The following is a 25,958-nucleotide window of genomic DNA, read 5'->3' on the forward strand; positions in this document are numbered from 1 at the left end:
TATTTTCTCCAGCAGCAGATTGAAGAAGTCGCACGACAGGGAGTCGCCTTGTTTGAAACCTCGTTTGGTATGGAACGGTTCGGAGAGGTCCTTCCTGATCCTGATGGAGCTTTTGGTGTTGCTCMACGTCAGTTTACACAGCCGTATTAGTTTTGCGGGAATACCAAATTCAGACATCCTTTTCGTGCTGTCGAAAGCAGCTTTGAAATCGTGTGTGTCGGTTCTACTTTCATGGGTCTTTTCCAAGATTTGGCGCATGGTGAATATCTGGTCGCTTGTTGATTTGCCAGGTCTAAAGCCACACTGATAAGGAGCAATCAGTTTATTGACGGTGGGCTTTAATCTTTCACACAGTAYGCTCGATAGAACCTTATATGCAATGTTGAGGAGGCTTATCTCACGGCAGTTGGCGCAGATTGTGTTGTCTCTCGTTTTGTGGATTGAGCAAAGCACACTTAAATTCCAATCGTTGGCCATATTTTACAAAGAAGCTGATGCATGCTCCTTATCAGTTCTTCACCGCGTTGTTTGAATAGCTAGGCCGGCAATCCATCGGCCCGTTATTTTGTTGTTCTTCCGACAGGTAATTGCCATTGGAAGTTTTTTATGGTCGGACAACAGAATCCCCATCGTCATCTATTAGCGAATTGGGTTCGCCTTCTCCTGGCGTTATACTTTCACTGCCAGTCAGCAGGCTGGAGAAGTGTTCCCTCCATAATTTAAGTACGCTCCGGTCTTAAAACCTTCTGCTAGTCGCCGCAACTTTTCGAGCATTACCCCTCTTCATACTCCCAAAATTCAACCGCCCCTGCAGGTGTCGAAAAACATTAACCTTTGAGTATATTTTTTGCGAACGGAGAATGATTCTTCAAATAAATGCTTCGTTCAAAACTGCAATTTTTTCAGTAATTGTTAGAGAGCTAGCGTTGTTATGGTGAAGAGTTATCCAGCTTCGGCGATTGGTTTTCCCAATTTCTTTAAACACCACCTGAAAAAAATTACTCTATACTACTCAGAATTTACTGGTCTCGGGGGTTTCTRTTGGTAGGGTTGCGACGTGTTAAGTTTTTTCTAAAAAACCGGCAAAAATTTGCTTGGTGGGGCTTCGTGCGCCATCAACTTTTTGTTGTAATCGGCACCTTGAAACACACATACATTCGACAGCTGTTCACTTTTGGGTTCAGACGTATAAATCCACTATTCGTCACCTGTTACGATGTTACAGACGTATTTCGAATTAACGTTATCGTATTTCTCTCGATCAATTCATCGATCAATCAATCGCTGTTTAGTTTTATTTTTTGGMCAAGATGAATATTTTAAGTTACTGTAAACAACATAAATATCGCTTATATGGCCAAAAGTTGTGTTCAATATACGGCAACGTCAAGCGCAAATGATTGTAATGGAATTGCGATAAAATGGCGAAACGGTAGCCAAGTCAGGATTGACGATCAAGAAATTTTGTAGATTTGGCGGGGAATCAACGGYCAACCTGTTATTACGGACTTGTACCCAGAAGCGGCCAGTTCTGGTCAATAAAATAATAAACGAATGGTGTACCATGAAGACAACGCTTGGTCATACACAACGATAGTGGCTCACCAAAAGCTCCATCTGATAAGGCACCAAGCAATGAATGCTTGTTTCTGCTTTTTCTCAAGCGAAATAATTTGTCCAAAGAGAAGATTGTGAAAATGGACCCAGTCCTTTGACARTAGAGACGGTGGCTTACATCAGACTGATATTTTAAAAGTACTTTCAAGTCTACAGTTATGAAATAGTAGAATAGGTCGAAAACAGTTTTCTTATACCTCACATTGGATGGAAAGAGAGATCCATTACTGAAGATAATTTGGGATGCAACAAYGCGCATTGAGCTACATATGTCTACCTTGTTCATARTAGTTCACTACYAGMATATTCTGAAACAAGCTATAACCARAAACCATTTCTTGAGTATTACTCAATTGGAATATTCATTGATGGTAACTTATCTAAAATCTTCTTTGGGTTGTAATCTGGAAGTGCAATCTGTTGATAATAATAATGTCTCATTCTTACAGATCTTGAAACTTTCAGCACGCTGAATAGGTTTGGATATAAATTTTGTAATATATTCCTCTCTGTGATGCCCTCCGTATTCATATAATTTGGACAATACTCATAAATAAAAYTCGCTTTCTCTTTCATCGCTTGCTTTCTTTAATCATTTCATTAGCGACTACATCGTTCCGTTGGACGATGGCTCGACACTTCTATATTTCTGTCATTATTGACGTTGTKTTGATTAAGACTTTTCAATATCCCTTTTTAATGCTTCTCTTCTCTATTCTAATAATATCGAGTAAGGCGTTTTTAAAAACGAAAAAAAGAGAAGTTTAACATTTTTGAATTGCTCTTTAGAATTTTTGACTCAGGTGCGTGCTATGTTAAACTGAAACTTTTCTAATACAAGCAATAACTGTCGTTTTCTGAGTTAATACGGTAATTTCTTTCACTTTCTTAGAATTTTCAAATTCCTATCGTGACATGAGCGCAGCTGATCGCTTTTGCTTTCGCAAATGATAATTACCAATAGCAACAAAACTCATTAAATATKTAAATTATAAAAGTTTTCCACCGCTGTTGTTATTTGCGCTCCAGAAAATGGTTTTCCCCTAGAAAAAGTAGCTGACCCCATAAAAGGACAGATGGAAGAACAACAACAAGTAAGATCAAAAAAATAGAGCCAATGCTGTAAGTGGTCKGGAGCAAAGCTACGCTTATGCAGATGCCTATCTTTGTTGTTTTTACAGCATGTGCTTTAAGCTCTTYCTTGTTGTTGTTACTGCCATTCTTGCCACAAAGTGAGCACTTACTTATAAGTGAGGCGAAAAGCGGTTTTTAAGCGCCAAATGTGGTCAAACTCAATTAGAAGCCCGAGTGTAGATGGAGAGTAGATGAGAAAGCGTGAAAATCATGCKGCAAGCAGAGGAGGCAAGAAGGTGTGGCATCGCGCATAAATTGTGGCAGTGGGAGAGGCGATGGCGTATGAGAACCTGTACGCTGGCTCCAACCGCAAACAAGTGCCCCAGATCAGCGGCAATAACATATTTATTGACGTTAGCAGCGGTGGCAGCGAAAGCAATAAGACACAGCAGCAACAACAGCGGTGCCGGGAATAAAGTCAAGCACTGCCAAAATTGAAATCAACTGCAGCAAAACTGATTGCAACTGCGCCAGTCGCTCGGAAAATTGCCCACCAAGCAAGTGGGCAACCAAGCGCAACAACAACAACACCAATCACAGCAGCAACAAAAACTTGTTAAGTGGCGCCCCAAAAGTGTGGCAATCAGCTGCGGCACAAACCCACATACACACACACACACACAGCCACACTGGCGTAAGCGAAACAATAATGTGCAATCGACAAATGTTGCAGGCAGCTAATGGACAAATGGGCAGCTTTGGCAACAACAAATGTGGTAATGCAACAAAATCAAATACTATGTGTTGCACGACCAACACAGCAGTGGCATCTGCGGCGCTCGGAAGGTTCGGTATGTGGTGGTGGTGCTGGTAGCAGCATATATGAAGCTGCCAACAACTTTGGGCATAAGTGAAACGCCTGCAATTGTCTACAACAACAACAACAACGGTAAAAATGTGTACAACAACAGCAATCTTGTTGAACCACAGCCAGGCACTTTGGATTAGGCRCTTTGGCGCGCTCGAGCATGCGTTTGTTTGTGCGCTTAAATGTATGGTTGGGGCGGCAAAATTGTATTGCGGTGGCAACATGTGGCATGTGGCAACTTAGCAACAACTAAGTAACTAACTCGATGTAAGAGTTGGCAAAATGCTTGAGCGATCAGCAGGTTGTCTCAAGATGAGTGTGGRTATGTGAAAATCTATATAAGTACATACATATGTATATGTGCATATGYATGTGTCGATAAGTGCAAGTAAATACCGACCAATRCAGTACGTGTCTTGCAGTCACAAGATTCACTTATTTCCCATTAACCCAATCTGCGTTGCGGTTTCCTAAGTAAATATGTCTGTGTGTATCCTCGGCTAAATATATTATACTTCGGCACTCAGACTTCTGAAACGTCATCTATTYCCTCTCTTTCTGATTTTAGCGGCAAATTGGTTTGTCTTACACTCTAAATCGCTTATTTCRTAATATTTTCAGACTTTTTTCGTCATTTTTTTCTTCGTAATTTTTATTTTCTGTTTGCTCATTCATCAATACTTTGTGCTATATCTTTTACTTGTCTTTTTTTGGCTTTTATCGCAATCATCGAAGCACCTCTTAAAAAGTAGTTATGTAATTCTCAAACTCACAATGCAATAACACATAMATTTTKAARCAAACGAAAGTTACGTGATAATGAAAGGTGATCTGTTTMTAGGTACCTACTTTTTTAAAGAAAAAATACATAAACTTCATATTTATTGAGGAACATTTAATGTTTATATTTGAAGAAATAATTAACACTGATTCTAGCGGCCCACAAACCATGCCAAGGCATTGTTTTTTCCCGATGAAATGACAACTCTTAAATCACTTCGGGTTGCTTTTCGTTGTAATTTTTACTTGTTTACATACTCATCGAGCAAGATATGGGCCTCATCGCTGAACAAAATTTAGCTCGAGAATATTAGATCTTGGAACTTTTCAAGAACCCATTGAGCGTAGCTATGTTGCTTGGAAAGATCCCGATCAGTTTTTGCGCAGGCTTTATTTTGTACGCTTTCAATTAAAAATCTCGACGTAAAAAGTGCCAATCGTTCCATACGTCAGTCCGAGTTGCAATAAAGGGCGCCGAATCGACTCTTCACGGTCTTCGTGTATACTATCAGCTACGGTTTCTATATTTTCTTCACTGCATGTTGGACGTTCAGTCGAATATTATCTAATAGTGAAAGCCGATTGTGTTGATCATAAGTTGAACGAGCGCGCGAACAAATGACAAATAATACTGAACAAAAGTAACATGACAGCTTGACACGACTCACGGGTGATCTGTCAAAAATAAGCTATTCAAAAAGCTATCTTTATTTCTGCTAAACAAATATACAACAATAATGCATAAAATATATAAATAATACTAAATAAAACTCTAACGTTCTTCTGAATCGTATCACAACTGGAGAGTTTATTAAGGGAAATTTTATTTAATTTTTAAGAAATTAAGTTCAGATTTGGTGACTATAATTATAGTGAGTTCAGATATGGTGAATTAATATGTACTAAGTTTTGTTGTGGTGGGTTAGATTTTGTAAATAAAGGGTATATAGTATAAACCGACCAGAAACTCGATTAAGGGGTCAGTTTAAGATTTTTTTAAATTTCGTACACCTCAAACTTTAAACGCGTTTTTCTCAAAACTYACTTTTTTAAACCGGCGAACATGATTCCGGTCGAACTAGTCAACCGATTTGCTGGATTTTTATTTAATGTTCACAAAACGCTTGGCTATCGTCCATACTATATTCATAACTTATTGACAATGTCATCACAAAATTTATGTAAAAAAAAAAAAAAACATGGGGCAAAGTTAAAAAAAAAAACTTTAATTACTTTTTCATTTATCAAATTTTTTCATGAGTCTAGTAGGGACGATAAGCATTCACGCACTTTTTAAGAATRAATTGGATTTTTGTGTTTCAGATCATCCAAACATGAGAAATCGTGTGCGTCAGTGAAAAAACGCATCTCATTCACCCAGCCATTTCTCCGACAGATGTCATAAAAAAATTCCAAAAAAATTTGTTTATACACTCCACGATATATGTACCTCATGATCTGTGAAAAAAGGTTCTATTGTGGAATAAATATTTCTATGTAAAAAAAAAAATGTCAAAAAAGCGGGCCAGACTAYCCTACTGACCCCTTAAGTGAATTTAAGATTATACGAAATTAAGARCAGTTCAAGTGACGTTTGGTATGGTGAGCTTATTTTTTTAGTTGTGGAATATTAAACCTGTTGGGATTTCATGCAGTGGGTTTGATATTTGATATTTAATTCAAGGATCAGATATACATAATTGCCCAAATACGTAGTGAGTTCATGTTTATTAATTTTTTGGATGAGGAGCTCCTATGATTTGAAATAAAGAAATATAGTTTGTGAGTTAAGTACTTAGATGTGATAAAAGAAATTATTGGATGTGAATATAGACACACAGTCTCTGAATATAAACGTTGGCACATGACTGAGTAAGAAGTGATCAGCTGACATCATTTAAATATCAATTGCTTTGGTAGCAGGCGGAATCACAGTCTAAACGAATGTGGTGAATGTACTGTGGGGACCATATTTTATTAGCGGATGGTGTGGGGTGTCATGGTTTGTGGTGTTAACTTGTTTAGTGTGGTATCGTTTTCAGGTGTTGTGTGTGTATATTTAGAGAGAGGCATAGGCCATTAAAATAATTTATGTTTACTGTTTGGCTACGGCCGCAAAGGTTTTGTCGATATTTATCATGACAAAAAAAGAGTTTRCTTGAAATTTTCTATTTTCAATGGAACCACGGCTTCGAAATCGTTGAAAATGTTGGAAAAGTGTTTTGGGGAGCCTACTTTATCAGGAACGCAGTTAGTTGGATGGCTGTCAGTGGAGGTCCTTATGCTGTCATGTGGAGGTCCTTATGCGATTATGATGATAACATCGAAAAGTTAGAAAACAGTGTTTAAATATAATTATGTTGAAATATAATAAAAGAGATATCAGAGGATCAACAACCCTTCTGAATTGACTTAACACAGTTTGCTTAATGGTTTTGGTATGAAGTATGTAATTACTAGACTCGTACCAATAGACTTGATTTTTTTGCAAAAAACACGTCGAAAAGAACGCACAAAATAGATGCCCGATAATGTAGCTGAGCGCCCCACATTCATAAATCCCATCATTACTGGTAATGAATGGGTTTATAACCCTCCAAACTTTAAGGCCGGCCAAAAGTCAAGACAATGCTCATTGTGTTCCTTGATTTCAGTAGTATGGTTCACTGTGAGTTTATTTCRCAAGGTCAATAAGAAATACCTCTTGGGCGTGTTAAGGCTTCTACTTGAAGCAATATGTTGATTAATGGATTTTTCACTACAATAATGCGCTTTACATTCTGGGATGATTGTGACTGACCTTTTTGGGCAAACATGAAACGAGGGTCTTTGTGTATTCGCCAGATGTTGGCTCTCCGTGATTTTTTATACACTGAAGACACTGAAGGCAATCTCTGCCGAGTTGTATGGAAAACTGAATTAAGATTGGCTATTTTGTATTGGCTCAAGAGCTCTTTTTGAAGTCGAGAATAAAGATTTATATTTATTATATATAAAGATTATCATTCYTCCGGTGAAAATTGTTTTATTATTACTCCGAAGTTTTTCAACTAYCACCATCCGCATGCCGTACAAAATTTGTTTTCTACTTCTTGCCGAGTCAAAGTAAAAAAATATTAATAAAAATGAAATATATTACTGTATTCTTCTCAGAATTATATCAAAGTACTAACATTTGATTAATATATTTTCATCTATTTTCAGATCATCGTCGRCTCAACGAATACATATCGCACTATGAAGTACTCAACTATGATCATAAACACATCCGAGCTAGTCACAATAGAGCGAGACGATCCGTGACCAAAGATCATCATGTAGATTTAAAATTTTCAGCACACGGAAGACACTTCCATCTTAGGCTAAAGCGTGATTTAAATACATTTAGTGATAAGTTAGAGGTGAGTATGAATTTCGAAATAATATTTTTTTTTTATTGTTTTACTTTGATACCCGCTTAAAGAAATCGAAAGAAAATCTACTTGAAATTCTAAAAAATTAATACCTGGCTCTTTTCYTCCCAGTTTTATGATAGCAACAATCTCCCCCTGGATGTGTCCACCGATCACATCTACGAGGGCGAAGTGATAGGGGATCGTAATAGTTATGTATTTGGTTCCGTACTGGACGGGGTATTCGAGGGTAAAATAATAACAGAACGTGATGCCTATTATGTCGAACATGCCAAACGATATTTTCCAACAACAACAAATKCAACAACARCAGCTGCGGATGGCGCACAAATGCCATTGGCACAGCGACGCGTCGCAGAACAATATTTTGCAKCAACAACAACATCAACGTCGCCGACGACGAGCACAACAACTACAACAACATCGCCAGCGCCAGAAACAACAATCACCACAACGACGGCGAGTATGACGACAACGTCTGAGAGAACACTGAAAGCGTCKCCAACGTCCGGCGGAAATCATAAAAACGGACAAACTGATGACAATCKGAATACTGGCTTCCATTCTATTATTTACAAGGAGTCGCATGTCGACGATGCTTACAAGGACGTGCGTGAAGGTAAGGAGCGGTTTTATTTATTTGCTTTCACTTATATTGTTGTTGTTATTATAAACCGTAAGCAACTCGTAGGTAATGCAMTATAATTTATTTATATGAGTGAGAAGAAGGAGGAAGTGTGAACGCTACAGAAGCACTACTTCGATTGCTGCGGAACTAAACCTGCTGACGCATGAAGAGTTTGCTTCTCTATTGAGAGCCACTCGCCAAGCCATTTCAAAGTGACTACATGCACTGGCTATGATTCGGAAACAAGAAACAAGGAAAATATAGTTCTTTGGGTGGTCTACTTTATTTCTGACTGAACCAACTTCAGTGACATAAAAACTGGCTATCATGGTAAATTATAACGGAAATAAAAATAAATCACCTAAGTAAATTTTTGAGATAATACAGTTGATTTTGACAAATTTCGTTTTTTTTATTCTACATAGTTTCCTCCAAGGAAGATACATTGATTATAGCGCTCCTCCAACTTTTCCATACCGTTTTTGCAATACGATTGGGCCCTCAAAATATGTCTTATTTTTGGCGGTCATCTCTTCATTCGACGAAGAGCATTCTGTTAAGATCTGAGAGTAGGAAATAGCCGCTTCGAGCCAAATGTAGATAATATAATGGTTGCGGTAGTAATTTGAAACCCAATTCGTGGATTTTTGACTTCATTTTTACTCACTTATACATTTTCTAGGCGGAACATCACCTTCGTCTTCTTCAAACGGTTCAATAACGCTATGAAGTAGTCGCTGTTAATGGTCCTTCATTTTTCTAGGTAGTCAATAAAAATTATCCCATGCACATCTCAAAATACAGATGCCAAAACCTTGCCAGCCGACTGTTGGGGTYTTCCCCGCATTAGAACGGGTTCATCGTGGGCAGTCCACTCGGACTGTCGATTGGACTTCGGAGTAAAATAGTGGAGCCATAGTTCATCGGATATCACATTYCGATTCTGGTTTTTTACGATTGCAATGTTTCGAATCATGAATTCGTAGTTGCTTATGGACAATAGAAAGCTCGCGCAGAACCCACTTTGCACAGATCTCATACTCAAATATTCGTKTATGTTATGATTATCATTRGATTGTCCTCTATCTCGAACAACTTCAGTTTACTTTATCCAAAATTATTTTGGGGATTTTTTGTTRATTATACACGCATCTTTTGAAGGTTAGATTAGTTGGCTAACTAAAAAKCATATGGATTTAATTCTAGTACGCCATGTATGTGTCAGGGTGGGGACAAATTTCTAATGGTAGTGGTGTGTAATTATGAACTGTCGTTACTATCGATTAAAACTTGTCGATATTATTGAGTAAACRTCTGAAAGCAAATATCTAAAAAATAGTTCATAAAATATTCATAAAATATAACCATAAAATCGAAAARTATGCTCCTCTTGCAGACGCATATTTGACTTTATATAACTTTACTCAATAYTTCCTAAACTTGAAAATTCTATTGAAAAAAGTGTGAGATTTGTAATAATCGCTACTATCGATAACAGCCTTGTAGACATTATTCAATATATCGATTACAAGCTTATCGGTATTATTCAATTAACTGCTCAAACTTCCACATAACTCCTCTAGTGAACTCGCGGTGAAATAATTGTTTCCTTTATACAATTTACTATACCGTAAATATGAAATAGAAGTTTCTTTTCAAGGAGTTCATTCGTAACCTTGCTCACGCATAATTTGACTTAATAGTCGCACCAATCCCGGCACTCATTTTAATAGCTGTTACCCAATGGATTTAATGGCAGTCGCCGCTTATTTTATCGCCAACGCGGCTATGTGCTGCTTTATCGATTTTCGCTTTTTGCATAATTACATTTGCACTTACTTTGCTGCTTTTTCGTTGTTATTATGCATAAATGCTGCACACCAAAGTGCACAAAAGTGCACGCGCATTAAAATGTCAAGCGAGGGTAAAGCAACGAGCTTGTAAGGAAATGCGTACAAACACACGCGAATGTTTATAGCGTTAGCGCGCAAATATAATACTTGTTTATGCTAATATGTGACTTACTTAACCCCAATCGACATTAATGTTGGTGTGAATGTGTGTGTGTGTGTGTGTGTGTGCGTGTAGCTAGCCAGTCATTTGGGCCCTTCAAAGTTCTCTACCAAGTACACACTTTTCGCACCCTTTCATTTTCCTGTGCGTTGTTTAAACAACACATTTGCAAGAAAGGGTGTCAGCGTAAAAAGAAATTAACAACAACAACAACGGCAACAGCGTTGAAATGCAGACATTTCCTGAGTGCGTACTTACAGTCATATTGGCGTCAAAGCTTCACGTGCACTACGTAGTCTTCGCGTGGCGCCACAAAAGAGAAACGCTCACACTATACTCCTCAAGGAAGGTATGAATGCATACTACTCCTTTGTTCAAATGTGGCTTTATTTGACAGAATTGTAATATATAAACTTACAGTATTTACTTAATTACGATTAAATCAGTTCAAGTCTGTACTAAGTTTTAAGTTCTTGCAACATGTTGCTACAGAGTATTACAGTTTGGTTCACTTAACTTGTTTAGTAACACATTCYATATAGTACTATATATAAGGGTTTCATAGAATTATGTATCAAAAATGGACTAAGCCCGTGGCACCGTCAACTTTAAAGGTAAATTCTGTATCTCGGTAACTATTAATCCAATTTTAACCAATCTTACATTGCGTACAAAATTGGACTGTAAGTAAGCYTAGTACCCATATATAGTAAGTTTAAAGTCAGTCCGATTCATTCGTTCCAAATTTAATTAATGAGACTCTATGACGTGTTGCAATAGAACTTTGCAAAAATAATGCCATTTAGGTATTCCATWTCGCGCTTTTCAAGGATACCAAATAAGCGGACCGCATTGATGGATTAATGAATTGTCGGTAAATGTCCTTAGCTCTAGATTTTTACGTGAACTTCTATCCATAGAATTGTAAGCGCTATCTTCTTGCGGGGTTTACTACTGGACATATGGTCTAAAGATTGTTCTGCGATCTAATATCCCTGTAGCTAACGATAAAACATGTGAGTTTCATTGAGCTCCTCGCTCTCAATAAAGTTCCTCTTTCTCTAGTTGTTTGGGTGGAAATTGGCTGTATACTTTGTTCTCGATTGGACCAAATTTTATGAGCTAAAAGAAAAACTGGCTTCCATGGTGAACTATACGGCGAATAAAAATAAATCACCTAAGTAAATGTGTAAGCTAACACAGGTGAACTGAAAGTCCTACCATAGTAAAGCACAATAATTTTGGCAAAGTTCGTTTTTTTGTTTATTCAACATAGGTTTCTTCAAGGGTTATACATTGATTACCATTTTGTCTTCTCAGAGAGCAGTCTTTTGAGATCTGAGACTAGAAAATAGTCACTGGGGGCAGATTTAGAAGAGAATACAGGGGATGCGGTAGCATTTCGAAACCAATTCTTCCATTTTTGCCATCATTTTAACTGACTTCTGCTTTTTCTTGGAGAAACATGACTTTCTTTTTCTTCATATACGCCGATTTCGTCTTTCAAACGGCTGAATAACGCTATRAAATAGTCGCTGTGGCTGGTCCTTCGTGTCGAAAATAACAGCATGAACGAAAAATCGAGTCAATTCTTTCCCTTTTTTTGCAAAAATCCGGTTGATTTAGAGAACTTTGAGTGTTCAAATTTCTGTTAATTTAGATAATTAGGTTTACATTATTACTATTTATTTATTAATAACTGTAAATTTGCCTTATATCGATTTTACTTTCGGTGGCACTTTTTGTTATTTTATTTCATTTAACAATTCATACATTTTATAGAATTTTATTTTTATTAGTTTTCTTCAATTTTTATTTGTATTTGATTTTGGTTTATTCTCTTCCAAATCATTGTTGTTTGTTTTAATATATTTTATTTWATTATTTTTACATTTGACTAATTTTTTAAATTTGTTATTATTTTTTTGTTTGTTATTTTTGTTAATTTAATTTAAGAAATTTTTTAATTTCACCTTATGTAAATATYTCTTTTAWTTTTATTAATTTTTTTGTGCACTTTTTCTGAAGGTTATACATTTTTCGCCCTCGCTTTGAACCTGTCATATTTTGTCTTTGACAGACATCTTAGCTCGCGCGTTTAGCTGCCACTCACTTCACCTCAACTCAAACAGAAAGCGAGCGCGTGTGCAAGCAACAGTGTTACTAACAAGTAAAAGTTTAAATCTGAAACTTCATTAKAAATTCTCGAGTTCGTACAAATAAACGTTTCACACCCGTCCATAACTGCAGAAATAAATATTACGTATACGCCCCAACGAACTGATATCGCACAAACCAAAAATACAGAAAAATAAGAAGAGACTGGGCAATGAATGGACAACGAAATGCATTTAGCGCGCCATGCCACACATAATATCCCTCCACTATTCATCTCTTATGTCCCCTCATCTTATTGTTCTTATCACAGCGCCCACGCATTTTTATTACTCATGCAACCCTCCTACTATTTCATGCGGAATTTAGTTGCGGTTAATGTMGGGGTTGAAAGACGCACTATTTGTTATTTACGCCGCTTTGTTTGTTGGTGGTGTTGCGTTTGTACGTTATTTGTTGCTGTCAGCGACACTCGGGCAATAACAATGCATAGTAAACAGAGTGTTGCCACATAAAGAAATTGTTTGCTGCTCACTTTAAGCGAGTAAAGGCTCCACTAGCGGTCCGTCCGTCCCTCTGCGCATTTGTTCATAAAAATACGTGTGGGTGTGCGTACTTATGCATGCGCTTGTGCGTTGGCTACGATCATGCAGCAGTCACTTGTATAACATTTGGCTCGATTTTAATGCGCTTGTCCTTGCTGGCGCTTAACAGCATTTTCCCCCTTGTTTCTTTAATGTAGCGGAGCTAAAAGCCTTTTTCTTACTCCCACGTATGCATGTGTGGGTATGTAGGTGTGTTGTGCATTTTAATATCATTATGCAACTGCGTAATGCATTCAGCGCGTGGAAGAAAGGAAGCTAAAATTGTGTTATTATTGATAGGAAATTAGATGTTGCTCTTTACAGGTACTGACAGTATTCCWAAGCATTCAGTGAAAGTGCTTTTAGATGACATAATACAGTTTGCTCTTGCTGATTTTGACGTAAAATGCTAAGTCGACATCGTCTCAAGGTGAAAAGTGAACTTTCTCTTTATGTTATATGAGAAAAATTCAAAAAATTTTGAATGAAGATTTTAAAATACCAAAAGCGACTGATTCCGCCAAAACTTACGCCGTATCATAAAACGGTTCGCCTCAAATTTGAAAACATAAGTTCTGAGATGATAAATGACAATCCATATTTTTTAGCGATGAAGAAAATCAATTTGGTACTGGGSCATCCAGAAGTCAGAAGTATTGGAGGGATATTCGGGAACTGCGACAAAAGCGCCACTCGCGAAACGTCTATGGGGGCTATCTTATGGCCTGGTCTGCTTTTAGCTACCGTGAAAAGATGCCAATATGTTTAATTTCTCATAAGATGAAGGCAGAAACTTATCCAGAAGTATTATTTCACTGTGARGATTGGTCGTTTCAATAGAACAATGCTCCAATCCAAGTGGTCTGCGGTTAGTCCAGAGGTAGACGCCAATTTGAAACCCCATTGCAGCTCAAAAACGTAGTTCAAGGAGAATGTGACAAAATCCAACTCAGTGTTCTTAARTCATTCGTAAATTCCATGCCTCGATGTTGTTTCCGTTACACTGAATTTAATTTCCACAAGTGAACCTAAAGTCGTTTAGTCGGCGGGGGCCATGGACATTTTTTCCCATTTGTCAAATCACATCTGTCTSTATATCTTAATTTATGGCTTAGATATGGCATTTTATTTTTWTAGTTTTCCATTAATGGTGTTTTGTGGGCATGGCAGTGGTCCGATTGCGCCCACCTACGAGCTCGTCCTCACATTTTCGCTTAGAAAGATGTCGTGATCCGAATTTCAACTCGTCTCGGCATCTCTTTCATTTATATATACATACATATATAACCCTATATCTATCGCCTCATTAAGTGAACAAAGGTTAKGTTAGTCTGGTAAGCCAAWGAGCCACGTTTAGRYCAGTTTTGGTTCTTTGCGATACCAGAAGGTATTTCATGAGGAGTAGTCATCCTTTAAGACGCGACTCTGTGGCCTTAGGTAAACAAAACTATTATAYAYMGTAGTRACATGTTGCATGCGAATAAAAACGGAAAATATAGCTACGGATCCAGTAATTATTCTATATTTAAGTTAAGCCTAAGGATATTTGCAATAACCTAATATCGCTGTGCTATAAATACTTCGCTTCACTACGCTAAGCTGCATTTAATGATTGCCACCCCGGGSCAACAGTCACAAGTCCTTGCAACATTACAAGCACCGATAAGATACCCACAAATAAGCAGCAAAAAAGGCTAAAACGAAAATAATGCGCAAATAAATGCATGTTCATGTGCACTACTCACACATACATACATACATACATAGGGACACATTAAAAGAGCACATTTTGCGTCCCATTGAAATTGAAGTCACCGCCCTTTCATAATTTCTGCATAAGTAATCGCACACATAACTGCACAATATCGCGCTTGCCGCACATACACACACTCACATGAATTATCGCTTCCCGTTATATGGAAATTTGTCATTGACTTTTGCCCGCAAACAGTGAGTTATGCATACTTTAATTGCTGGCAATGTCCCTTGAGGACAGCGTTAGTCAGCAACAACCGCTTACCAGCTTGTAGTAGWGTTAGTGTGCATATATAATTGGCTCTCCATAGATGAGTGTTCGTTTGGCTGCATGTAWGTGCTGCCACATGCAGTTTGGTTGCCTCAGTTGCCTCACCTGCATTCGCGATTTGTGCGCGCATTTAGTGATTCATTTGCATAATTTCAGTATTGAAGGGAACTCGGTACTTTGTTCGCAACGCTTCGCTAATCACTTGGCCYCCAGTGTGTTGCATGTAAGTCTGATATTTTTTGCAGGAGCATATTTCAGTCTATGACCTTATATGGAGAAGGTGAGGTTCTTTTTTGGACCTCCTAATAATTTATAACATATCACTTCTTTATGCATCATTTTGAATTCGAAATATCACTTTCAATTCTTATTTTTCTCTTGCTATCCTTTGTCATTAAGGGTTTCAGTAAAGATGGAAGGTTTGCACATGGACCGTTTTAYTGAAAATCTGCAAAGGAAAAGTAGTATCGTTCTTCCAACATATTAGTTTGTCAAMAAAGTCTTGCGGTATCTTCGCTAGTTGGCGCTGAGAGCGCATAGTTCTAGTTTTATTCGTCGCATCGGGTCATGCTATACCTTTTTGGAAAGCTCGTTTCTAACACGTGTTTGATTGATTGCCGTTTCATTTAAGTCGTTCGTGAGTTATAGCGTCGCAAACATGGAGCAAAGTAAAGAGAAAATACGGCATATTTTACAGTACTACTACGACAAAGGCAAAAATGCATCTCAAGCCGCCAATAAAATTTCTGCAGTTTATGGACCCGATACAGTTTCCATTTCCACCGCACAACGATGGTTTCAACGTTTTCGTTCTGCTGTAGAGGTGGTCGCATATGCACCACGCTCCAGAAGGTCTTTCGTCGAAAATTGCGATAAAAGCGCTGAATTGGTCGAAAGAGGCCGGCACAGTAGCAGCCATAGCATCGCTCAAGAGCTGGGCATGGGTCATCAAAAAAAAATTTTATGAACAATTGAAAATTCAATAAAAAAAAAACCGCAAGACTTTTTTGACAACCTAATATTTTGACGTTCCAGTGAACAGCATGATTTCGAGTGACACCTAATTCTGTTTTTACATAGTAGATTGGTTCAAAAAAACAGAACCGTTTGAAAAAAAGAACATATTCAAAAATAGGTGCTTGGGAATCAACTTTTTTCAAAACCTATTAAAATTTGTTAAAACGCAGGTTATAGCCAAGTTTACAACAGCGCGCCAGTCGYACTTYTTGTTATCTCCATTGAAGATTCCAAGTCGTATATSTCGTACAGCTCATCGCTCCATCGACTGCGATAATCGCCGTYGCCAATRCGCAAATGAMCATATATTTTTCGCAAAACCTTTCTSTCGAAAATTCTTAACGCCGACTCATCAGAYGYTATGTCTTTGTTCGTCTAGAGAAGACTTTACCTCTCAATTCTGCGTTGTTGGTGTTAAKGGTGTTTCCGAGATATACGAAATTATCCACAACTTCGAATATGAATACTTTCCCTCGTTTACTACCAGCACTATTTACTTCGCTTCTTTGTCCAGCTATGAGAAAGCAGAATTAACGGCGCGGTTGTTTATGCCAATGATTTCGATGTCATCGAGGTACGCCACCAGTTGTACTCTCTTTTAGAAGATTGTACCCTTTATTATTTTCACCAGGAGTAGATTGAAGATTTCCAATCTTTAATATTTCACACAGCTCGCTCGATAGAACCTTATATCCGATGTTGAAGAGGCTTTTGCAACGGTATTTTTGTGGATTGGGCAGAGAACACTTAAATTCCAAATGTCTGCCATGCTTTCCACAAAGAAGCTGATTCATGCTTCTTAACAATTCTTCGCCGCCATATTTGAATAGCTCGGCCGGCAATCCATCGGTCCGTTATTTTGTTGTTCTTCCGACGGGTAATGGCTATTCGAACTTCTTCATGATCGGGCAATGGAACGTCTGCCCCATCGTCATAGATTGAGAAGTCGGGTTCACCATCTCCTGATGTTGTTCCTTCACTAACATTCAGCAGTCTGGAGAAGTGCTTCCCGTTTAACGCGATTTCCGAGAACGGTCTTCTTGATTTTTCTCACTCTGGGGTATCCTTCATGAATACCCTCAATTCTGTTGTTTAGTTTAAGTTAACTATTTATGTACATTATTTTAGAATTCGAATTTGCATCCTAATTCTCCATTAGTCTGTAAGAATAGACTTAACTAACTAAATAATTAAATAACTAATATATCGGAAGGAAAAAGGTGATTATTTCCAAAAAAAAAAAAAGGCTGTTAAATCTCGAATTGTAGAACGCAACTGATGAAAAACTATCCACGTTTTATTTATTACAAACAATAACAATAAGAATAACAATAAATTCTCTAATTCGTTGGCATTTCTAAATGCCCGCAGGCAAATTCTACATGCTTCCGAGCTTCAATGCTTTTGTTAAACTAACTGCATATGATTTATACATACATATGTATGCCTCCACATTCCGAACAAAAAAGTAATTAAATTGCAAATTACGAAATATCCGCAAATGGAAACACATACAAAATTTATTTGCTTGTTTTGTTGACTGTTTGTTATCAATCCGCCTAGAAAATGTGAGAAAAGTGAAGTAACCACACACCCATAAACATGTCTACGMACCCTGTAGGGAAATGAAGGAGTTATTACCACGACTAATAAGACCTACATACCTAGTAGAAAGTAGAGTGACCTGCTCTTGGTAATTAACAAATTAATTATTTTCTGGTGCTTATATGGAAAAGGCAGTCGACTATCTACTAGACAGCAGACACTTTTCATAACTTAGTTAAAATCTAATACTTTGTGAACTAGTTCGCCTTTCTTCTATATCGGAAGAAGTATTTTCCCTGCAAGGTACTTAAATATTTACGAAATATCCAAATGTTTGTGCAAAAATACCTCACAAGATAACTTTATATGTTTGRCTGCGTGCTTTATGCAAATAGTTGTTGTGGCCCGTGTTTAAACCAAAATGAAATTGTTGAATTGTAGTGGAATTTTCTTAATTCAAAAATCGAAATGTACATACATATGTACATACGTGCAACATGAATGCATAATTAGAAAAGCTGGACGCACACATAGCCTTTTAGATAGGTATGAACATTTAACAGTGGCGCTTTATGGAAAAGTTGTTGGCTGCAGCGCTCTGAGGGCCGTCGCCTTAGGGATCCTATTAAGCACAACGGCAGCCAGTGTASAAAAGTGAGTCTTTCACCCGGGGCTCAAATCGAAAATGGAGTAAAACGAAATTCGGTAAAAATTTTATTTTTCTCAAGCGAAAAGGGCTCAATAGCGTTTAAGGGCTTTRAATGTTATAGTCGAATATTGGATATTCCGTAAAATGAAATTGATTAGATGCAACTTATACCCAATAAATAAACAGATCATAGAAGCTATTTCTCGCTTAAAAAATAACGAAAAGGCGGTTATCTCTTTTTCCATCRTTATTGGTCAGACAGTCCAAAGTTATCTACACGAATCCAATGAAATTATTTTCGATACAAATACTACAACCATACTTTACAAAAGAGTTTTAGTACTCCAAAAGTATGACTACTAAGCGMAGCTTTGTAAATCTCCCTGTTCGGGAAAACGTTTATAAACAWATCCAATAGATAATACGGCTATTCTAATAAACGAAGGATACCAACTATAATTATAAKGCAAATATTTCGGCATTTTACAAATCAAACCTTCATCTTCGACTTTTATTTTAAACTTAAACCCCTCAATTTATTTTAAAAATTTTATAAACAATATAAAGTTATATGTATTTCTAGCCTTAGTTAAAACATACATATTTTCTCAATCTAATAAATGCTATAAGGAAAAATCTTCTCGAACTCAATGATTTTGAGATGATAAAATTKATTCTATTTCGATGTTCCCTACTTTTTTTTTAAAGAAAAAACATAGAAACTTGACATTTATCTTTTGAAGATTATCTCTTTGAAGAGATTTTTTCTTGAGTCCAATTTTCGATGACTCAGTTGAGCATTCCGACTGATTACTAACGAATGACTCGCTGAATTTTTTACTCAAAGGCCTGAATCGACACGGGATTGCTCGCATAGACTTTGGACTTTACCTTTCTTTGCAGAAAAAAATTTTAACGATGTGATATCATACAATCTAAGTGGTCCAAAACGTGAAATTATCTACTCACCGAAGTGTTTGAGCTTTTAACCCTCTTCTGGTTACTCTTGATCCCAAATACCGCAGTTTTTCTTGTTTACATACCCATTGAGTCAAAAATGAGCCTCATCTTCATCTTCTTAATTAGCGTAGACACCGCTTACGCGATTATAGCCGAGTTCACAACAGCGCGCCAGTCGGTTCTTCTTTTCGCTACGTGGCGCCAATTGGATATTCCAAGCGTAGCCAGGTCCTTCTCCACCTGGTCCTTCCAACGGAGTGGAGGTCTTCCTCTTCTTCCCTTCCCCCGGCGGGACGAATACCTTTAGAGCTGGAGTGTTTTCGTCCATTCGGACAATATGACCTAGCGAACGTAGCCGCTGTCTTTTAATTCGCTGAACTATGTCAATGTCGTCATCGTTCCATCGAATGCGATATTCGCCGTAGCAAACGCGCAAATGACCACAAATCTTTCGCAGATCTTTTCTCTCGATAACTCGCAACGTAGACTCATCAGTTGTTGACATCGTCCAAGCCTCTGCACCATATAGCAGGACGGGAATAATGAGTAACTTATAGAGTTTGGTTTTTGTTCGTCGAGAGAGGACTTTGCTTCTCAATTGCCGTGTTGGCAAGAGTTATCCTGCGTTGGATTTCCAGGCTGACATTGTTGGTGGTGTTTACACTGGTTCCAAGATAGACGAAATTATTTACGACTTCAAAGTTATGACTGTCAACAGTGACGTGAGGGCCTAGTCGCACGAGTGCGACGACTGTGTGTTTGATGACAGGAGATATTTCGTCTTGCCCTCGTTCACTGCCAGACCCATTTGTTTTGCTTCCTTGTTCAATCTGGAGAAAGCAGAACTAACGGCGAGGGTGTTGAAACTGATGATATCAATATCATCGGCATACGCCAGCARCTGTACACTCTTATAGAAGATTGTAACTTCTCTATTTAGTTCTGCAGCTCAAATTATTTTCTCTAGGAGTAGATTGAAGAAATCGCATGATAGGGAGCTGTCTCTTATACACATCTAGATGTGTATAAGAGACAGGTACACTCTTATAGAAGATTGTAACTTCTCTATTTAGTTCTGCAGCTCGAATTATTTTCGATAGGAAGTCGCCTTGTCTGAAGCCTCGTTTGGTATCGAATGGCTCGGAGAGGTCCTTCCCGATTCTGACAGAGCTTTTGGTGCTGCTCAGCGTCAGTTTACACAGCGGGGATACCAAATTCAGACATTTGAAATCGAATAAAAGGTGGTGTGTCGATTCTCCTTTCACGGGTCTTTTCCAAGATTTGGCTCATGGTGAATATCTGGTCGGTTGTTGATTTGCCAGGTCGAAAGCCAAACTGATAAGGAACAATCAGTTTATTGACGGTGGGCTTTTATCTTTCTTATAATACGCTCGATAGAACCTTATATGCAATGTTGAGGAGGCTTATCCCACGGCAGTTGGCGCAGATTGTGTTGTCTCCCTTTTTGTGGATTGAGCAATGCACACTTAAATTCCAATCGTTGGGCATGCTTTCGTCTGGCCATATTTTACAAAGAAGCTGATGCATGCTCCCTTATCAGTTCTTCGCCGCTGTGTTTGAATAGCTCGGTCGGCAATCCATCGGCCCCGCCGCTTTGTAGTTCTTCAGGCGTGTAATTGCTATTCGAACTTCTTAAATGGGCTTCATCGCTGAACAAAAAAAGGTTATTGAAAATAATACCTTTACTTAGATCACCCTCTAAATAAGTTTGTTACTCAATACTTATTGTTTGGAGATCAAGCCCGTTCCTATATCTAGAACGCTTCTTGGGCGGTGATCAATATTCTAAATCAAAAAATTGTTTTTAGTATTTTCAATATTGCTTAGGCAGTTGGTCCCAACTTAAACTTACATATTCAGATTTGACATGAGTTATTGCATTACCAGACGAACTACTTGTTATGAGACTCAGAATCCCTATGTCAGCCAACAGAAAGGTTGGCCAGTTCTAACTTGTAAAGTAGACTTGTGCATCGAAGTACCTACGGTCCAAAAAGTCTCTAGTCAACTCAAGSGATTAGCAGAAGATTGAAATAAATRGAAAGTTCTCATTAGTGTCTTTTGTCCCGCAGATCCATAGAATACAATTTATTTATTTGATGAACCCGTCATCAAATTGAAAGGTGAATTTTTAATTTTTACTTCGGGTGTTTTTGGAATCRGTATTTTTTTTCTGTAAGTTGGTGGTACATATAGCATAGATGGTCATAGATCAGGTCAAAATATTTATGAGGCTCCAAAATTCTTCGATTTTTCCAATGTGTGAATTTATTGAACAAAGAAGTGGGATAATACACCATCTCACACTGCATGCATCATGAATAACCGATCATCTCGCCACACTTTCAACTAATATCGTGCCGCAACCACCGCATTCGCCTGATTTACACGAAGGTGTTAATTCTGGCTTTTCAGCAAACTCACATGACCACGCTGAGGACACCGTTTTGGTTCGATTGAGGATATAAAAGCTGAATCGGAGAAGGCTTGGATGACCATCATGACGGAGGATTTTTAAAAGTGCTATACTAGAAAATTCTTTGGCATTAGTGTATTTTAAATGGGAAAATTTTTGAAAAAATTAAAACTCTTAATTATCTTAAAACTAATTTTTTTTTGTTCGATTGATTTTAGATGCATCTCCAAGGATTTATGGTTGTCACCGCAAGTACCTTTTTTTGAAACAGGGTCAACACAAACAACTATAATTTTGGAAATAATTTTTTTTTTTGGAAATTTCGTGACTTCAAGTCAACAGATTATATATAATGCCACATTACTACTTTTGTAAAATAACACGATTTAGTAGCAAGAAAAAAAATAATACTGAAAATTTTAATTTTTTCGTACCTCTGCCTATCCCTAACTCCTTAACTACCACCTCCCCCAGGCACCAGATGGAATTCAAAATAGTGTTATATTGGAAGATGGCGTGGTTGGGAACCGATTTCAGTCATATTTCGTACATATCCTCAGGGTGTTAAGAAACTATTATGTACCGAATTTCATTGATATCGGTCGAGTAGTTCCTGATATATCGTTTTTGGTCTATAAGTGGGCGACGCCACGCCCATTTGCAATTTTTAAAGAAAGCCTGGGTGCACCTTCTTTCTGATATTTCTTCCGTAAAACTTAGTGTTTCTGACGTGTTTTGTTAGTCGGTTAACGCACTTTTAGTGATTTTCAAAAAAACCTTTGTGTGGGAGGTGGGCGTGGTTAATATCCGATTTTTTCCATTTTTGGACTGCATATGGAAATGCCTAAAAGAAAACGACATAGCTACAGTAGTTTTCGAGATATGAAAAAAAGTTAGTAGGGGGCGGGGCCACGCCCACTTTTCCAAAAAAAAAAATTACCAAATTTCATTTTAATAGCTTTATAGGTTTTCGGTTTCCGCCATTTTGTGGGCGTGGCAGTGGGCCGATTTTGCCCTTCTTCGAACTTAACCTTYTTRTGGAGCCAAGAAATAYGTGYACCAAGTTTCATCATGATATCTCAATTTTTACTCAAGTTACAGCTTGCACGGACGGACGGACAGACAGACATCCGGATTTCAACTCTACTCGTCACCCTGATCACTTTGGTATATATAACCCTATATCTRACTCTTTTAGTTTTAGGACTTACAAACAACCGTTATGTGAACAAAACTATAATACTCTCTTTAGCAACATTGTTGCGAGAGTATAAGAATAAATTAATATCTGCTCTAAATGCATATTGATTAGTAGCAATGTGTTCTACATACACATGAATAATCATATACAAACAAACATATGTAAATGTATATTTGTATATGGAATTCTACGCTTTCTTACCAGTAAAAGCACACGAATGAAGATCTAGTTATTTGTTTGATATAATAAATACAAATTCAAATACTCTCATAATACGCAGATCGAACATTTTACGAGTACCGTTACATAGAACTGCAATAGACAAACCGAAATATTACGTTTCAACTTAATTCTTGTAGCCAACSTGTAGCATACCCTGCCAGAAACAGCTGATGGGTTCACCAATATAATTACATTTTCTATGTCAGTCGTGAAGGGCAGATTATTTGTAAGTTGATTATGTTTTTGCTAGAAAGAGATAACTCCTGCTCATAATGCTTACATATACATACATTAATGTGAGAACGAAATAGCTGAATTCATTAGTACTGTCACCACTGACAGTCAAATGAACAGTAAAAAAACAAACTTGTGATAAATTCATAGCTGCTTGTAGATTGACTCAGAAAAAGGCATGTGAGTGAACAGTATAGATAGAGGTACAAACTCTTAGGCATACGTTTGTTTCCATCTGTTTTTTCACAAGACCTTCAATTGGAACTTTGTCCTGCGCGCTGACAAATTTTTTTCAGCTGTGACTGTCAAATTACCGACTCTCATAGTTCCTGTAGGGATATTCTTCCATAGAATCCATATTCTATGTATGTGTATGTGTGAGTGTTTATGCAAATATTTACATTTTCATATTAATTTGCTGCAYTTGTTGTTATTTAGTATTTGTTGCGTCTGTGTGCATGGCTCAGCGGTGCCGGTGGGTCGGACTGGAMAGAAATTTCAATTTAGCATATCCTGCTATTATCCTTATTTGTCGCTTCACTTTGCTTTGTTATCGACAGAGYGGCAGGCAAAAGCATTGCACACCGACAGTCAACAATATTATATGTAAAGATATTGATGCGTTCGTTGGGGAAATACGTAAACAATTTGAATTTGTATTGTGAAATCGATAGGAAAATTGCGCCATTCGTACACTGAGGCTATAATGAAACTATTGGTAGAAAGCCTTTCAGATGAGAAAAATAAGGAAAGCTCTTTTCAAAAGCAGTCAACTGTAGGACGTTTGAGGTAGAGCTTAATTAAACAATAATTAAKAATTTTGATCTAATGACAACTGCAGATCGCTGCATATCAGACGAATTGTACCTTTAATGATGAATCGATGATAATTCTTAATGAAATGTATGTATGTGCAATGCTAGTTTTTGTAACAAGGTATTCAGTTCTAGCAATAGTTCAGCAGTTGAACCCGAGTAAAATTTTCATTTATTTTTCATCTTATTGATATTGATGTGAAGTYCGAGATAGAAGTGACWGCAAWTGTCGTCATCACAATTACTTTTTGTAAAGTTGTCTTCTATTTGGCAATCGTTAGTGAATAGCGAACCGAACAAGTTATWCCTTTCTTTGCTCTATAAAGTATTTTTGGTGGAGAAATGTGTTTTTCATGGAAARTAACATTTTCTTAACTCCTTTGTTTCAAATGCTTTCATGGCTTGGATTTTCTATAAACAATTAAAATTCATTTAAAGTTTAAACTTTCTAAAATCCTTGAAACATAGAAATAGTCTTYAATTTTCAATACTAATAGATCACTTAACTCATTCACAATAGAAAAACAGATCCAAAATTAGTAAATCACATTTCTATAGCATTACAGGAAGCGATTATTCACTCTAAAACTATTTTTAATGTATTTTAGTACAAATCATTATTATCGAATATACTCCTTTTGAGCTAATACAAGCAGACCAGCCTAATCCGATTTTCCATACATTTGTTAAAAGCCTCGACTTTAACGGTCATGAGTGCATACAGCGAGTTTTAGTTTTTGGGTTTAGACAAATTTTTAGTTCGTCTTCCGCTAGATTGTTTAAAAATTTCATTATCATATTCATAAAACCACATCTCCTTCTCATGATCTTCAGCTACTTTGCATCTATTTTGCACCCTCTACTCGAGATCGTCTTTGCAAAAGTTTCTGTCTTTGGTTACGAGCGTAGAATTGGAAATCTTCGTACCCGAAACATTAACCAAAGTGTAGATAGACAATTTTGAGATATGYCGCTATCTTTCTAATGCCAAGCCGGCGATTTTCAAGATCTGTTTCTTAACTTTTTTCGATGTTATCGTCATTATCGCATGCGGCAAAGTTGCATCGATTCGATTAAACGGACCAGTCCTTATTGAGTTCGGTTTTCCATATAAAATAGTTGACTAAAGAGCAACACTTAGATGTAACGAACAGCAAAGCGACACAAGCAAGTCTTACTCACTTTTTCTTGTTAAAACAACTACTGAATTTGTGGCTTGACTTTCCTGTTAAAGCCTATTGGATTGTAAATATTRTACTTGAAAATAGGTGGAGAGATGTCGGAGACGTTGAATATGTTTTATGGAACGACACAACTCTTACGAATTGAAGTTTAGGACGCCAATTGCGTCGMCACGTGAATATTTGACAAAATATTACGGTGAAACTAAAAAACTAAAATTTAATATGTAGCATTCCAGAGGTCGTCTTATGAGACAATAAATTATTGTACATATGTGTATCTTATCGGATGAAATTCTTKAGTGCATTTCTTATATAAAAGGGAAATCAGAAGTGTTAGTCAGATATATCAGGATTATACTTAAACATACTAGATTGCTCCATTTATCAAATAAAATATACAAGCTCCGTCAGGCATCTAGAAGAAATCAATAKCAAATCTCGGTTGCCATTTGCATATTATGCCGCAAGGCATGTAAGAGTTTTCTCATAATCAAAGAAAAAGTCGGCAAACATACCAACATAAGAATTATCTCTCTGATCTGCCAAATGTCTGTAATGTTAGCTACTCAAGTAAAT

At 37.3% G+C, this 25,958-nt stretch overlaps 1 protein-coding gene across 3 annotated transcripts in view; it reads left to right on the forward strand.

Annotated features, from left to right (window-relative positions):
- LOC108970530 (disintegrin and metalloproteinase domain-containing protein 10) overlaps positions 1-25,958 on the forward strand; it is a 314,044-nt gene that overhangs the window by 241,600 nt on the left and 46,486 nt on the right. For all 3 annotated transcript variants that reach the window (XM_018935972.1, XM_018935974.1, XM_018935973.1), the window contains exons 4-5: positions 7,544-7,740; positions 7,864-8,371. In XM_018935972.1, coding sequence (XP_018791517.1) covers positions 7,544-7,740; positions 7,864-8,371 — 705 coding nt within the window. The remainder of the gene's footprint in view (positions 1-7,543; positions 7,741-7,863; positions 8,372-25,958) is intronic.

Source organism: Bactrocera latifrons, unplaced genomic scaffold (genome assembly GCF_001853355.1).
Source record: "Bactrocera latifrons isolate USDA-ARS-PBARC rearing strain unplaced genomic scaffold, ASM185335v1 scaffold_30, whole genome shotgun sequence".
NCBI classification, from domain to species: domain Eukaryota; kingdom Metazoa; phylum Arthropoda; class Insecta; order Diptera; family Tephritidae; genus Bactrocera; species Bactrocera latifrons.